This window comes from Alternaria ethzedia (assembly GCF_023757985.1).
Source record: "Alternaria ethzedia strain BMP 0044 chromosome Unknown scaffold_5, whole genome shotgun sequence".
NCBI lineage: Eukaryota > Fungi > Ascomycota > Dothideomycetes > Pleosporales > Pleosporaceae > Alternaria > Alternaria ethzedia.
This window is the reverse complement of record NW_026056198.1, coordinates 1,427,716-1,442,952: the sequence shown is the minus strand read 5'-3', so window position 1 is coordinate 1,442,952 and position 15,237 is coordinate 1,427,716. Positions and strand designations below refer to the sequence as shown.

Sequence of the window (15,237 nt, the reverse complement as noted above, 5' to 3'; positions counted from 1 at the left end):
CAACCGCGCCCCTGGGGTCTCGATATATCGACGAATGATATCGGATTCCCTTGGCCGTATGTCTCAAATTGCACCACGCTGCACGCACGCGCGAATGCTGCAAACTACCCTACTTGCAGCGACATTACGCGGCGCCACGTTGTGGGGAGAGATTCGGTGGAGACCCTGACGTTGCGCCAAGTCTGCATGCTGATACTCTCAACAACGTTCTTTATTCCTTTTCCCGAGAACTTGTTCTAGAATGTACAAGTCCATCCATCAGTATGTCTGAAATCCGATGCGCAATACGGTTAAGCTCCTATTAGAGCCAAAATACCATTCGGCTGGCCGGACTGCGCCAAGTACCGATACGGCTTGTAAGGCGGGCACACTACAATTTCTCTCAGCCCGGTTCGTGCTGCGGCATGTTGAACTCATCGAACATGATCAGATCTAACCGACAGAACGCTTCTAGAATTTTGCTCATATATCAAAGTGCCGAGCTCATCAAACTGTGCATCTCCTTTGAAGTTGAGAGAGTACAATTTGCGGGTGCATTATTATGCTTCTTCCAACTATTTGATGTTATCTTCAACGGTTGAGACTATTCATTCGGATTGTCGGTAGAGTGAGGCTGTGGCTCGTAAACTCGCACCGAAGGCGCAGCCGATAAGCCCAAAATAGCATTGCGCATTCGTGGCCTGGGAATCGTTGCATATCCGTCCAAGGGCAGTGTAACGTGCTAATCATTGTAATCTCGTATAGTGATCGCAGTTTGAAGACCAGATAGTAAGTGATTCCGGTCAAGTGATCTCACTGTCGCAACCAGCCGTATTTCGAAAAGTGACTTATCTTGCAACCTTTTCCATGGTGATATGAATAAACCTATAGCCAATAGCCAGCAGGTTACGGTGGTGTTTTACCGAGCATGCAGATGGTTGGTGTTCCACTAATGAAATTTTCCAAGCGTCCCGCGGACATCCTCCCCGCCCCGCCCACCATACTTCCAGTCATGGCAAAGTTCATCCTGAAAAGCTGTGCAACCTTGCTCTTGAGCTCATGGTGGTATTGCTTGGATTATAACTGTTGTTTGAAGTCTGCTTTCCATCGAACAACATTACTAGCCCGGCTAGCTCAATCGGTAGAGCGTGAGACTCTTAGTCTTTCACGGTCTAACAGACACGATTACTCAGTACATCTCAAGGTTGTGGGTTCGACCCCCACGTCGGGCTTGTGCGTTCTAGCTTTTTGTTTCGCGTTCATTTGGCCGCTTCAGCTCTTTTTTTTGATGTTGAAGATGTTGGTTTATAGCATTTTCATCACCACAATCTTTTTACCCCACCACCACACCATACGAAGCTGTATCAAGGTACTAGAACAGTCGCAGCTCTGCTTCAAGATGTCGTCACATCTCTTGTATTTTTATCTGGTCTGTCCCGGGCTGAGACGTACAGTCCGTTACTCGCCCGTCGCGCTCCCGCTGCGCCAAGCAGCTTTTGAACACCCAAGCATAGTCGAAGATGCAGACATAGGTGGCTGCTGAAACCCTTGCGGATGAACATCCTCTCGCCATGTATGTACTCCTTCCAAGAAGGGAAAGGCGTCGACTTGCCCTAAGGACGTTTAACAAGAAAGGCGAGTTCAGACGACATCTAACATCCCTTCGCCAGCAAGCTTCAAGCATGGAAAGCGGGAAGGGAAGCACATTTATCGCCAGCCGATTTCGCAACATGGCATATATTGCTGATGTGAACGTGGATGTCACGCTCATCCATTGCCCTGCCCGGACTTTCTCGCGCAACCCATCTTCAATTGTCGCGGCCTTTACCCGATCTTGTGGCAGGCCACCCGCCTAAAGTATCTGAGTAGCTCTGGCATTCTTGGAAGAGCGCAAAGAAACTGTTGTGCGAAGAAATGGCCTTTCTAAACGCTGTGCGCAAAATCAAGACCTATGCTGTAGGTATTTGCTGCATTGAGACGCAAGACTGAACGGAGCCGGGAGGTGTTCGCTGACTTCTGCGCCTTTCGATGTTCTTGCGATCAGTGGTGTATATATCCACGGTGACTCTTGGTCATTTGTACAACCAATAAAAAGTCCATGTATGCTGCAAATGTATGATGTCTAGATACCTTACAGTGCCAATCAAAGACCCTATATAACTGTGATGCTTCTTATCTCTAAGTTCGAGATGAAGGTCCGCATTACCTCTTCAATATGAAAGACACCCACCATAAAACCGATGCGGCGGTATGTTGAGGGTCTATCCTCTACTGGTACTAGGACGATGCCACGAAAGTAATTATTAGTCCCCTGGACCGACGTTGTGTACATAGGCATGCAGAATGCTTGCTCCATGATATCGTCCATGGCGTCGTAGAACACCAGAAGACTCACCTCAATACCTTGGGATCTGTCGGGCACTGAGTCCGGGTCGTAGTGTTGGAAGTACGCTAGGCGGCGAACGTTGGGCTCGTCATCTCCATATCTTGCTGTATTGGTTTGTATGGCCATCCAAGGGCCTCTTAACTTGAGCTGTCCGCCAGTGACTTCGCCCGTATCCAAATCATTGATACAAAGCGTTACCGCCGTACAATCTGCATCGGCGACGTGCCATGTGAATTCACCTCCTTCTGGCGATCCATCCCAGTGTATCGATCCATCGAGTGACATTGGAGACCAAGAGGGAGCTCGGTAAACTTCTGGTCTTCTACCCAACCCTTTCAACAACCAGCACAGGCCAAAGCGAAGGTCTTCCGCCCACAAGCCAGCGACATATTTATGATGTGTATGAGGTCGGCGAATGTTCAACGCTGACCTCATATCGTCGGCCAAGCCAGATATAGCCACGAGCTTGTCGGATGCATGAGTGAGTTGGCAGTTATTATAGATGGATAGCGTAGCATACCACTCGAGGAATAGGTTCTTATAAGGATTTTCCGGGTCAGAAGAGGTTTCCTCGCCGATTAGAAATTTCCACAGTCTTTTCCTAGGAACACCACGATCCCGGTGACCGTAATACATAGACCATGGCATTGTCTCAGACGCGTGTTGTTCTTGACACTCCCAGAAGACTTGCTGCGACCCGAAGTGCAATACACGAGATGGCAAAAGACGTTCTTGAAGACACCAGCCACGCTTCGTCGTGATGTTACCAAGTCCGAAAGACGCTATCGCCGCTCCATCCTCACTTGTATGAAAAAAAGGCTCAGGCTTATCGCATGATGCGTATGCGATATTGACGAGGGTGGGCTGGACTTTAGCGGGGTCTCGTGAATAGAATAGACCTGAGTCATCGTGATCCCCCGCGACGGCCGAGATAGTAAGGTATGAGTTGCGGTAAACAGCTTGCATCGCAGCAGCTTCAGAACGCCAATCCTTTGGAGAATCCTGTATTATACAGAGCGCATCAATCCAAATGTATCGAATGCCTAGTCGTGCGGTGACGTGGATGGCATCGACATACGTCTTTGGAAGGGACCCGAGAGGCAGTCCATTGCGCATAGTATCGAATGTGGACTGCAAAAGACAAAGTTTTCCTGGTTTCCCTGCAGTACCCCAACGATAAGACAATGCAGTGTATTTTGAGTTGGAGTGTATCTCTTCTCGCAAGACCAGCCTACATCTGGTAGGGTTACCGCCATCTTCGAACTCAAGTATTCTCGTAGGCAGAAAGGCAGAGTCACCAGTCTGTGCGCATCGTGAATGTTTGGCGAGGCAATTTTTGTCCCATTCGTCGATCAGCTTCCGAGAGCGCTGGCCATCTGTGTTGTCGTCCAGCTCAAGGATCAAATCTGCTTGCTCCTGCATGCCTTCGAGGGGCAGCAGGAGTGACAATCCAGATTGCAATCCCCTCCACATAAGATTTATGAATATCTGTTCTTTAGAGGCAGATACACTGAAACTCGTGAGGAAGTCATCGTCGGTACGTGTAAGTTTATGCTCATAGGTTTTAAACTTAACGCAGATAAGGCAACGGTGTTCGATTGATTGTACCAGAGATTCACGTGTACGGTGATGCCCAAACACGTGTTTTTCGATGTCTAACAGCGTGCGACGAGATCTGTGTTCCCCTCGTTCTGTGGCTCGAAGGCGCGGTGTAAGAGTGGGGTCGTGCATCCCCTCCAAACATCGCTTGCAAACATCGCAAAGCATCCTGGAAACGGTTGTCGCGAGCGCGGGTTGAGTCCTGAAAGGGGGTATCGATGTAGGGCGTTCGAGGGACTTTCGTTGTGCTCCAGGCTCGCCGTGAAGTGGGTGCGAGCTTAAGAATCATGGGCACAACTTCGCCGGGAACGTAGATGCACGGCATAGTTAATGCGTTACAGGGTGATGGTGACGTGGCGGTACATGTAGGTGTGCGGCACAGTAAAGGTTCAAGAGAAGTGCGCAATAGTTTGGGGCACATGTGCGGGGTCGTAGATGCCTGCACCCTCAGCCCCTCCCATGCGACTTCCTTGTACGACCTGACCAGTCGTTTTAGCACGGATCTAGTACTGTTTTCTATCCGAATAGTACAGTTGCCCTAGGCCGAGATGTTTCCTCGTAGATACAGTCTGGGATCATATAATTTTTAGGTGCGCGAAACCTTTCCTCAATTATCACCATCATAAAAACGCATAGTCATCAAGCACGTAACAGTGTTAATTTGCAGATCAAACGTTTATTATCATGATATATACACATCATCAAAGATGAAAAGAGACCAACCCCTACTTGTTAAGCCTCTTAGCCCTCTCCGGGTCTCTCCACCAAGCACATTGCTCCATCCTAATAGCAGTACCCTCATCCTCCATCATCGAGCCACCCTCTGTTGGAGGGTTGATCACCAGCTGCCTACCGCCGGTACCCTCATACTGCTCCCACTTGGGACTGTATCCCAAGGCGTATGTGTTTGGGTCTCCACTGACAACGAAGCTGGCCCAGTAGGCACTGTACATGTCTGCAATCTCAGGGTACTGTGTGTTTGCCTGTCCGTTGAAATACGAGGAGTCACTTGCGTGCGGTACACCCAGGTATGTCGGCGCCCAATTTGGTGTGTTGAAGCGCGCTTTGTACACGGGAGCGGAGGTAGAGGCCATGACGGAGGCGGTGTCTTGAACTGGGCAGATGTAGGAGTAGTCGCCGTAAGCTGCGGATACGCGGGCAAATTGGTCTGAGACGTAACCTAGTGTGCCCTGCTGGGGCTTGACATCTGGGTACAAGGTCTCGAGATCGGCGAGATCTTCCGGTGTGAGGCCGGGTGTGAGGGTCTTCCAGAAGTTGAGGAACTCGGCGTTGGTACGGAGGTCTTGGGGCGCGAAGCCTGTGCCTTCGTCGGTCACGGATGAGATGAGCATCGGGATGTTGAAGAAAGTGCCGTCTTCGCCGGAAGTTGAACCGCGCTTCTCAAGGAGGGGACCGGGAGAGACGGGTTGCCATGGCCATGTGATGTTGTAGTTGTGAGCGTTATATAGCGAGGAAGACATGAACTGGATGTCATCGGCCTCTGCGGCGCGGAGACAGTCAAGAGCGGCTGAGCTGGGCGACTCTGGGCAGTTTAGGTAGTCCATGATGTCTGCGACTTGCTTTTGGTAGAGAGGGTAGTCGACACCTGGGAAGGCGCGAGCGGTTGGTGAACCTGAAGACAAGATGGCCTTGCTGAACAAAGGCTTTCCGGCATCCTCTGCGTAGTTGTGGAAAAGGTGGATACCGACCGAGTGGCCGCCAGCACTTTGACCGGCGAGCGTGATTTGGTCTTTGTCGCCTCCAAAGTCGCCGATGTACTTTTGCAAGAACTCCAATGACATCTTCTGATCGCGGATACCGAGGTTGAGAAGACCCTCATCTTGCATGAACTTGGCTGGCAAGCTGCCGAGCGCACCCAGTCGGTACTGAACGGTGACAACCATAACAGGCTCGGGGCTTTGCTCAACGAATAGCGGACCGTCGAAGCTGCGGTGAGAACCCGAGACGAACGAGCCACCGTGCAAAAAGACCATGGACGGGAGCTTCTGGTCCATAGGGATACCCGAGGGTCGGTATACGTTGATGGTAAGGCAAGCTTCCGACTGCCCGAGGGAGCCGTACATGTTCTGGAAGCAAGCCGGTCCAATTGATGTCGCATCCTTTGTACCATCGAATGGTTCGGGCCATGTTACTGGCATAAACCTTCCGTGACCAACAGGCTGCGTAGAGTACTCAACATTCATCCACGCATCCACTGGCCGACTCAAAGTCTCCGTCTTCTTCAGGTTCATAAGAAGCTGTGTGCCCTGGAAAGATCCATACTCCGGCAGGGTGACGAGAAGAGAACCGTCTGGTGTCTCATAACTCGGAGGATCCGGGCGTTGGGGTGTACCAGGCTGGTATGGCCTGGCCTGGCTGAAAGCGCCAAAGTACCAGAATAGCAAAGCAGTGCTACCGGAGAAAATCATGATGATGGCTAGCCTTCGCTTCCACCATCGTGGGGAGAAATGGGTTGCTTTCATAGTATTTTCCTGCTCCCGTACTTCTGCCGATGGCGGTGCAGGGAGTCGGTCCGCCATGGGTGCCGACTGGCGCTATCGGCAACGGATAGCGGAGAGACTGCGGGGATGCAGGCGATGTGACTATTGCTACGGATAATCTCGCATGCGCTTATTCGCGTTGGCGCTAGCTTGCGGTCGTGATGGGTACAACGTTGGTGTTGAAGGGTGAGAACGGCACGTGGCTGGCGAATAATGACGTTGCCGAGCCACGATAGGGCACTACCGAGTCAAGATATCGGTTGTGCAAGGGTGTCCGGAGCCATGTTGTGAACTTGCATCTTCACTTGCCTCCGAAGCTTACCCCCATAAAGATTACTTTCCCTCTCCAAGGCGCTTGAGTAAAGGTCCGTGGAGGCAATTTTCTCTCGTCGCCCGCTCACCGGACGCAGCTGGGCATCCATGATGATTACGTGCCTGTATTAGTACGGCACGGCTGCAGAACAGAGCTGCAGAACAGAACTGCATCGCGCAGGAAGATCGCACATAGACCCTATCCTCCCAGTCTGCTTTTGGGATGATCAGCTCATTTCTATTGGGAAAAAGCTTTTTGAGTTCACAGCGAAGCAATAGATTGTGGCGTCCGGAGGAGGAGAAAGCATCTGCACCCCGCAAGCTAACGCAGACTAATCACAGTGTTGGCGGCCTCGCGCGGCAAATGTTCTGGGTCCGAAAAGTAACTGGCGCCAAGGCTGCGCTTTGCATTGATATCTTCCTTGTTGAATCCAGAACAAAAGTTGGAGTACTTCTAGCGTCCCCCACCTCCAGTGTCAATGCACACAACCACACAATCTCCCATCTCTGCCTACTTTCCCTGCTCTGCGGCCTCCTTTTCCACGGCATCCGCCATGTCGGCCAACGTGTCGAACTTCCAGTTATATACAGGATCATCGCGGTTTCCCATGACCGCACCCGGCCTGTAAATCCATGAACTCTTGATTCCCATGTCCTTTGCTGGGTGGTGGTCGTGATATTGAGATTGCGCCGTTTGCAGCACCTCGTGCTTCTCGACTCCGAATTGCTCCTTCACTTTGGCCAGCATGTATTCGAAATTCCTTAGGTCGGGCTTGTAAGATCCGATGTCTTGGGCGGTGTAGACGGCGTCGAACTTGTATCCCTTGAGCCCGTTCGCATTTCCGATCTTGAATGAATCATGGTCGACGTTGGAAAGAACGACAAGCTTGAAGTACTTGGACAACCTCTCCAAAGCAGATGGTATATCAGCGAATCCAGGCCAGTGTCCGATACTCGCTCCAAATGCTTTGTTCTCTTGTTCACTGGGCTTCTCCAGACCAAGTTTCTCACACAACTCAGGAAGCACCATGGCGAGTACCTCTGAGTACTTGAGATGGCCGTGTTCGCTCTCAACTCTGGCCTCGATCTTGTGCATGACTTGCATAATGTGCTTGCGATCCATGTTCTCTTGACCAGACTTCTTAAGATGGGGCTGGAGGGCGGTCAAAGCGCCCGCCTCCCAGTCTATCAGGGTGCCATACACATCGAAAGAGAGGAGCTTGAAGTCGGTAAGCTTGGACATGATGGTGTTTGGTGTGTTGTGGAAAGATAAAATTGTGTTTGGGTTTGAGACACTTGAGACAACTGAGATTTGTAATGATGGTTTTGGAAGCGATGTTGGCGATTATATACCGCATCATGACTGTACAGTTGAAGTTGCCCAGAGCCTCTTGGAACCCCACTTGGTACTATGACGTTAGCGGGGCACCACAACACGCCCTTCAAACTACATGCTGGGGTTGCGACGATCAAGACTGTGATAGCAGCTTATAGGTCTTGATCTAGACGCTGCATACGCTTTGTAGTGGGATATGACCTTGCTTTGGGGTTGAATTTCGGGTTATGTAACGCGTCATACACATAGCTGGCGCGTGAGTCGCGTTTAGTTCGTCTCCCTTCCATGGAACTTGAGTATGCGGCATCGTTCATTAGACGCAAGTGTGATAAACTGTGGAGCGTATCTAACAAGCACCTGAGTCATAATCGGACATTATCCATCCAGAATCGGACCGCTATTTACCCTCGGTCTACGCAGTGTTGACAACTTCAGTTTTCATCTCGTATGGCAAGCTATCAATCTTCGACTCCAGGACTTCCTTGGTTAGCCTCCACAAGTTTCTCTGCAACTTCTCATCCCTGGCCTGCTTGGACGCTTCTTGGACCTTCTTATCAGGAACGATGTAGGAGTTCTGTTGGCAATTAGCTTGAGTTTCTGATGAAGAGGACTTCCAGAGTCGACTTACTTGAATCTGCTCCTTCGGAACATCGGGCGACGCTGCGGCAAACAAGGCTGGGCGACACCCCTCCGCTACTGGGTCTTTCATGAACGGTCGCACGGCTTTGACCCCAATCTTTCCAGCAGTGCCATAGGCCTCGATTGCTTGATCTTGCTGATCCGTTATCACGCCACCAGGGTGCGTCGCGTTGATCCACGGTAAGCCCGTGCTCTCTGTGACTTGACCGAACTCTCCAGCCTTGATACGGAGGTACAGCTCGCGAAGAAAGAGGATCTGCGCTAGCTTGGTGCGGTTATAGAGCTTCATTGCACCGATGTCTTGGTTGATCTCTTGGATGGACTCAAACTTCATGCTCGAGTCGGCTCCCCTGTGTAGGTCGGAAGATTGGTGTACAATGCGCGAGTCGGGTGTCTTCTGCAGTATAGGCAATAGCATGAGCGTGAGGTGGGCCTGCGAGAAGATGTTGACCTGCATGTGGCTATCCAGACCATCCCGAGTCTCGTTGTATACGCCAACGCCCAAACCCGCATTGCAGACCAAAGCATCAAGCCTGTCCAGCTCTTTTGCCAGCGACTTGGCTACTTCGTCGACTTGTTTGAAGTCTTCGAGATTGCACTTGCGCCATTCCACTTTGCTTATGTCACCCCATTCCTTGAGCGCTTCTTGAGCTTCGTCGGCGTGTTGCTCTTTGTTCGAAAGGAGGTAGATTTTCGCGGGGTTGTGCTGGAGGAGGTGCGCGACGATACCGTATCCGATTCCAGCGGAGCCGCCTGTTACGACATAGATCTGAAAGATGCATTAGAAACCTGCACATGTAGAGGGAGGGATAAGCTTACCTTTCCGCTGAGGTCGGGGATGTCTGTGTTGGGATCGAAGGCGCTGCCGATGGCTTTCTTGATGGTGTCCATGATGCTTCAGGTTCAGCTGGTTGCTCAATACCTTACTTGTTCTTCTTATTTGTATGGTAGACGGTTGTTCCAATCCAGGCGAGACCTAAGGATATATCACGTTGCCCCAGAACGCGTCGCGCATCGTGTCGTCATAATGAAATGGGGTAGGCTGCACCTCTCAGCCAGTAGCTACGGCGTGTGCATGTCGCGTCAGTAGACTCAAATATGAAATCAGTCGGTCGAGCCAAGAGTGATCAATGACCGCTCTTCACATGTGGCTGCGTGGACATGGAGGGCGAAGAAGTGTTGGTAAGAGACATCAGCCCTGGAGGGTTGAGACGCGCTCCGCGGTCGATACGGATCCTAGTGGCACTGACATAAAGTGCCACAAGGTCTTTCTCACATATTACACCAACATCAAGATAGCTGCTGCTCTGAACAGGATCAATGCGATATGCATTTATATTCGCCGAAATAGTTGAGGACGTAGTGGTGATGTTAATACTGAGAGAAGACTTTGTGTGAGGAGGCGGAGATGGCAGGCGCGTTGTGAGCCTGATGGCTGGCAGCCCCGCACAGCTACCCGCATCATCGCGCGTTTCTCCTCTTCCTTCGCTATACCCTCCAACCAGACTTGTCAATGCACCATCCTTCGCATACCGTCTATATGATGCGTATACACTCTCCAAGGAACTTTATCCAGTCTTTGTGGCAAATCCACCACAAGGCTGAAGCAGAAGAAGAGCACCTCGGATCCACCACTACATCTTTTCTTTCGCAACTGATTGCGCAAGACCATATTCGACGCTGAACTACGGCTTTGACCAGTCATCTTTCATGGCTTTTCTCAAGCTTAGTTGGAGCAGTATGTTGAATTGAAGCCAGCTAATTGCTAACACTACACAGTATCTTTGGCCCTAGCTCAAGCTTATTCGCAGCTTCCCAGCTATCCCAAGGGCCTTCTCGCCGCCGAGATTGGCGTAAAAGAGTGATGATGCGCTGAACCAAGATAGGGTCCTCGCAGAATGTCGCTGTAAAAAACAGCGAAGGAATCGTGTCGCTATCCAGCGTGAACATTGGCCGTCCCAACCACGATGCCTCCATACTATACAAATGCCCCGCCATGTCCAGGAGCTCATAGTTGAGCCTCGATAACTCTTCGTCGTTGTCTTCAGTCTCTGGAAGTAAAATTATTTCCAGTGCGCATCTGCGAAGCATGAGGACAAGTAGTTCGCGCTGAACTTCCTTCGGTAAACTCCGTGAGTCGGCCAAAGCTGAGACGAGGAGGTCGAACTTCTTCTTCCAACGCTCGAAAGATGCGGTGAGCTCTATCGTTTCGTTATCTAGACCACGATCTATCGTAGTCTCTTCATCTCCATCACAACCAGGATCGGTATTGAACAGCCTGATTTCTAGGTCCCATAAGGCCTCTTTGCATTCTGGGACGCTTGAAAATGGTGTACGCTCTTCGTCAATTTCGATCAATGGCGTGGCGTATGGTGTCATGTCGGAGATGACGTCTTCGTCGTCGACGAGCATGGCTGCGTCCACACCGAAGCGAAGTAACACGGTCCCGATCTCCTGCATCAGCTGTTTTGAGTCGTTTGAAGCGGCCGACAGGTTGCATGTTTCCAACAGACGTGCGCCGGCCCGCATGTGACGAATGCCCTCGTCAAAGCGACCGAGCAAGTTCTCCAAGCACACAAAGAGTAAACAGCAGGTCAGAATCGTGACCTCAGCATTAACGGTTGTTGACGTCTGAGAATCCTTGATGCTCACTAAGTCTCCAATGGCTTTGTTATAATGCTGTGTGGCGATGACTTCCAGACGGGCCATCGACTCGTTTGTATCATCCAGAAGAGGCGCTGAAAGCTTTTGGAGGTAGAGCTGATGGGCTGCACCGAGCGCAACCACTGCATGTCGTACCGCAGGCTCGTTATGGCTCATTGGAAGCACTCTTCGGGACCAGAAGTCTTTCGGAGTGGCGAGACGGACGAAATCGACGATGGTGATGGAGCAGAAATGGTAGAAGAAGAGCCGTTCGCGCGCGCTACCGAAAAGGCCAAAGCCAGATCCGACGTCTGGGGATATGCTACGCGTCTGACGACGAGCGACGGTACACTTGCTTGCTGCAGAGGCTTGGATGGCTTTCTCTCCAGTAGGTGATTGCTTCTTTTGAGGTGGCAGTGGCGCATACCCATCACACTTCACTTGGCCCTCTCTACATCGACGGCAGGTTGGTTTCTCTTCGTCACATTTCTTTCGGCGTATTCTGTAGATCAACACGCGGCATGTCAGTATGTTGAGCCTGATATGTTGGGCGATCGTGGATACCACGCTGTTTCCAAACACAGTTGCGGAACACAAAATCCTGGTATGAAGAAAGAGGTGGTGCACTGGGGAGATAACGCCCAAACACACTTACTTGCTGCGAAAGCACATTAGCAAAAGCTCCGTTGTGTCGACCACCCAAATTGTCGCGCGCAGAAAGGTCATCTTCGGTGTATAACACGGTGTTTCTTAAGGATCGCAGGTACAGAGGCGATAGAGTGGGAAGAGGGAACGAAAGAAGATGAGGCAGCTGCACTTCACCACGATTCTGGAGAACGTACCATGTATTACATCCTGTGCGAACTTTGGGAGAGAAGGTGCGCACTCGAGGGCCCTTTGTCAATACCGGCAGATCCATGATCATGTTATTGGCTGTGGCGTATGTCGGGTACTTCACCTTATAAATACGAGTTCACCCACAAACTCAAAATGGTTGAGGCGGTGCTATTTTTCAAAGAAGCCACAGTCGAAGTAAGGGCTGAGGACGCGCAATTGTTAGGAAGAAGAACAAGGAGATGGGAGTCCCGATCATGCGTTCTAGTTCATCTTATCGGCCCGACACGACGACCGTGATTGGCTCCAGCGTATAATCCGCCGGTCGGAAACGCCAATTTGACTGTCATCACCTCCGTCTCCACTGCGACAACACCTGGGCATCCACAACATCCACTGATCTCGTTAACAAGCTACTGGAGTCGACTCATTTCGGGTAACGTTGTGCAAGCTATACGCCGGCTGTATGATGCCTATCTACAGAGAACACAGCCTCCCGAGGTCTTGTCGACGGAACGCCCTTTTCGGAAACGTCATGGCAACAAGATTGGCATCGGCTGGTGACGTCCTCGCTATCGGGAAGCTGTATATAGAGGCAACGTTTAACTGAGTGGAAGATCATCTCGTTCTATATCTAAGATTCGCTCCAGAACGGCCATCCTATAAACACCCGGTGAAGCGTCGGGAACAGTTTACATCCATCGTTCCGAGCAAGCTTCAAGATGCGTTCTCAAGCGCTTCTTGCTCTCTCAGGCCTCTGTAAGTATCAGACCAAGCTTACCCATTACTCAATCGTTTTTCAGATGGACAAAAGCTAATTCAAATCAGGCCTTGCGTGTCCCGCCTTTGCCGGAGTCGTCTCGCGTGGATCAGACGCATCAATCGATCTAACACCAACCAATGCATCTACAACCAGCAAGGTCAAGGCCGATATCCGAGCTGATACCAATCGAGACGGCACGGTCGACATCACAGACGTGGAAGACTGCGAGGACTGCGACGGCAAGACCGAGTGGACTGCCGACTATGGCGCCATCTTTCTCCCCAACATTGGAGACACGAACAAGCGTTGCTCTAACGCCCTCCTCAATGGTCCTTCGGTCAGCAACGAGCGAATTGATGCTTGCAACGATGCTTCTGACAATGTCATGCGCTCCGAGCAATATCTCGCTCCGCTCCGCACAGTTCCACTGCCTGAGCTTCCCGATGACGCTCATGGTCGCATCTACATCAAAGATCCCGTGCAGCGCAAGTATGTCCGCATCTTCCACAAGGCGAGCGAAAACAGCACCTGGAGCTATGTCGACGGCAATTCCACTTTCAGCGCAGCCGCTCTGCGTGAGGGTCTTGTCCTCGGTGTTGACGGACGCGACACCCGTCGACCCAATGGCTGGGACGGCCGCGTTACTATTAGCTTCGATGTCGAGAGCTCGATAGGTGCCTCTTCTGATGATGTCATGCTTCGCGCTGCACCTGTCCTCACCCATACTCATCTCGACCCTGTGCAGCAGGTCATTGCTGTCAAAGGTAATGAGACCGGCAATCCATGGATCCTTCGCTTCACCGAAGCCCTTCAAACAGCCGTCAACGAGTCTGGCCTCGAAGAGGAACTTTACCTCTTCTCCGGAAGCGATGATATCTGGGCGCAGGACTTCATGGAGCCTGGCTTCGCTTCGATGCCCGGTCCCGACGGACCCATCACCCTGCGTATCATGATCCGTTCTCCCCAGGACGAGCGTGTTGCCGGCAGACAGCTCTTCGAATACTACCGCGACACTGGTATCGGCGCTGTTCAGCAGCTCGGTGGTGCCCGCGATGAGATTAACTCCGGTGGTAATATCGAGACTATTCCTCCCTACGAGTTTAATGGCACTGCTTGGCCTGCCGGTCGTCTGATTCTTGGCAACCATGGCGAGCAGAAACACTTCATGCTTCCCTTCTTCCAAGCTCAAGAGACACAAGATCCCCTTCTTCTCGATACAGACTGGCTGGTCATCGGCCACGTTGACGAATTTATCCAGTTCATCCCTGTCGATTCACCTCGTGGTTGGGCCGTTATGGTCACCGATCCCATGATGGGCGTCGAAATGCTCCAGCAGCTAAAGGACAGCGGACACGGCTCAGAGCACGCCTTTTCGCGCAAGAACGATAGCCAATCATTCGACAACTGCACTTCCGATTTCGCCTGTGCTGCTATTCCCGTTCCGCCAATCACTATCAATGAGTTGCTTGCCAATGAGAACCTCATGTCTGTGCAGAAGCGCTGCGCCGAGCGTATCGAGGGTAATCTACAGATCCTCAAGGAAGCAACAGGAGTTACTGACGACGAGATTATTCGCCTCCCTGAGATGTTCAACGGAAATCCTTTCGGCGACCTTTCCGCAATCCTTTCCGGTAATGCGACAAGTGGCTCGACATTTGGCGGAAACTCTTCCGATAACGCGACAAATGAGCTGAAGGTCGGTGCGCTCTTCCCCGGTGTTATCAACGGCATTGTCTTGACCGACTTTGACACATACATTGCCCCCAACCCCTGGGGCCCCGTTGTGGACGGAACGGATGTTCTTGCCGAGAAGCTCAAGTCGCTGTACGCCAGTGTGGGTATGGATGTCATCTACATCGACGACTGGAACACACATCACAACTTCGGCGGCGAGGTTCACTGCGGTACCAATACTGTACGCGATATGGATAACGAGTGGTACTCGTCATGGGCGTCGGATGATTGTGATGATGAAGGTGGAGATGACGATGACGATGACGATGACGATGACGAGGAAGGCGATGGCGAGAATTACTAGGCTTAACTATGTCGTGCAGATACCGGCCATGACCTATGTTGCATTCATCTGCTCGTAACCAAATCAGCAACTCCTTTCACCATCTTTGTCTACGTTTCTACTTAAAAACTATCTCGAAGGCTGCAACGACATCTCGTCTACCCAGAGAGATCCATTCGCACATGCACGTGTATCTAGGTAGCATTCGTCTTTGGGGTACTCGGATCA

General features: G+C 51.4%; 5 protein-coding genes and 1 non-coding gene across 6 annotated transcripts; 2 read left to right on the top strand and 4 right to left on the bottom strand.

The window, feature by feature from the left end:
* Nucleotides 1–1,102: 1,102 nt before the first annotated feature.
* J4E87_003191 lies at nucleotides 1,103–1,211 on the top strand. Its single transcript has one exon. It is a non-coding gene; the product is annotated as a tRNA-Lys (tRNA).
* Nucleotides 1,212–4,689: 3,478 nt separating this feature from the next.
* On the bottom strand, nucleotides 4,690–6,504 carry J4E87_003190 (uncharacterized protein; the record flags this gene model as incomplete). The annotated part of the gene is made up of 1 exon (XM_049374823.1): nucleotides 4,690–6,504. The coding sequence occupies one exon, from the start codon at nucleotides 6,502–6,504 to the stop codon at nucleotides 4,690–4,692; it is 1,815 nt and encodes a 604-aa protein (XP_049235814.1).
* Nucleotides 6,505–7,288: 784 nt separating this feature from the next.
* J4E87_003189 (uncharacterized protein) lies at nucleotides 7,289–8,020 on the bottom strand (the record flags this gene model as incomplete). The annotated part of the gene is made up of 1 exon (XM_049374822.1): nucleotides 7,289–8,020. One exon carries the CDS (start codon nucleotides 8,018–8,020, stop codon nucleotides 7,289–7,291), a length of 732 nt encoding a protein of 243 aa, XP_049235813.1.
* Nucleotides 8,021–8,525: 505 nt separating this feature from the next.
* J4E87_003188 (uncharacterized protein) lies at nucleotides 8,526–9,643 on the bottom strand (the record flags this gene model as incomplete). The annotated part of the gene is made up of 3 exons (XM_049374821.1): nucleotides 8,526–8,687; nucleotides 8,742–9,521; nucleotides 9,572–9,643. The coding sequence occupies 3 exons, from the start codon at nucleotides 9,641–9,643 to the stop codon at nucleotides 8,526–8,528; spliced, it is 1,014 nt and encodes a 337-aa protein (XP_049235812.1).
* An 867-nt stretch (nucleotides 9,644–10,510) lies between these two features.
* On the bottom strand, nucleotides 10,511–11,826 carry J4E87_003187 (uncharacterized protein; the record flags this gene model as incomplete). Its single annotated transcript, XM_049374820.1, has 2 exons — nucleotides 10,511–11,754; nucleotides 11,823–11,826. 2 exons carry the CDS (start codon nucleotides 11,824–11,826, stop codon nucleotides 10,511–10,513), a joined length of 1,248 nt encoding a protein of 415 aa, XP_049235811.1.
* Nucleotides 11,827–12,951: 1,125 nt separating this feature from the next.
* J4E87_003186 (uncharacterized protein) lies at nucleotides 12,952–15,030 on the top strand (the record flags this gene model as incomplete). The annotated part of the gene is made up of 2 exons (XM_049374819.1): nucleotides 12,952–12,988; nucleotides 13,058–15,030. The coding sequence occupies 2 exons, from the start codon at nucleotides 12,952–12,954 to the stop codon at nucleotides 15,028–15,030; spliced, it is 2,010 nt and encodes a 669-aa protein (XP_049235810.1).
* Nucleotides 15,031–15,237: the final 207 nt, after the last annotated feature.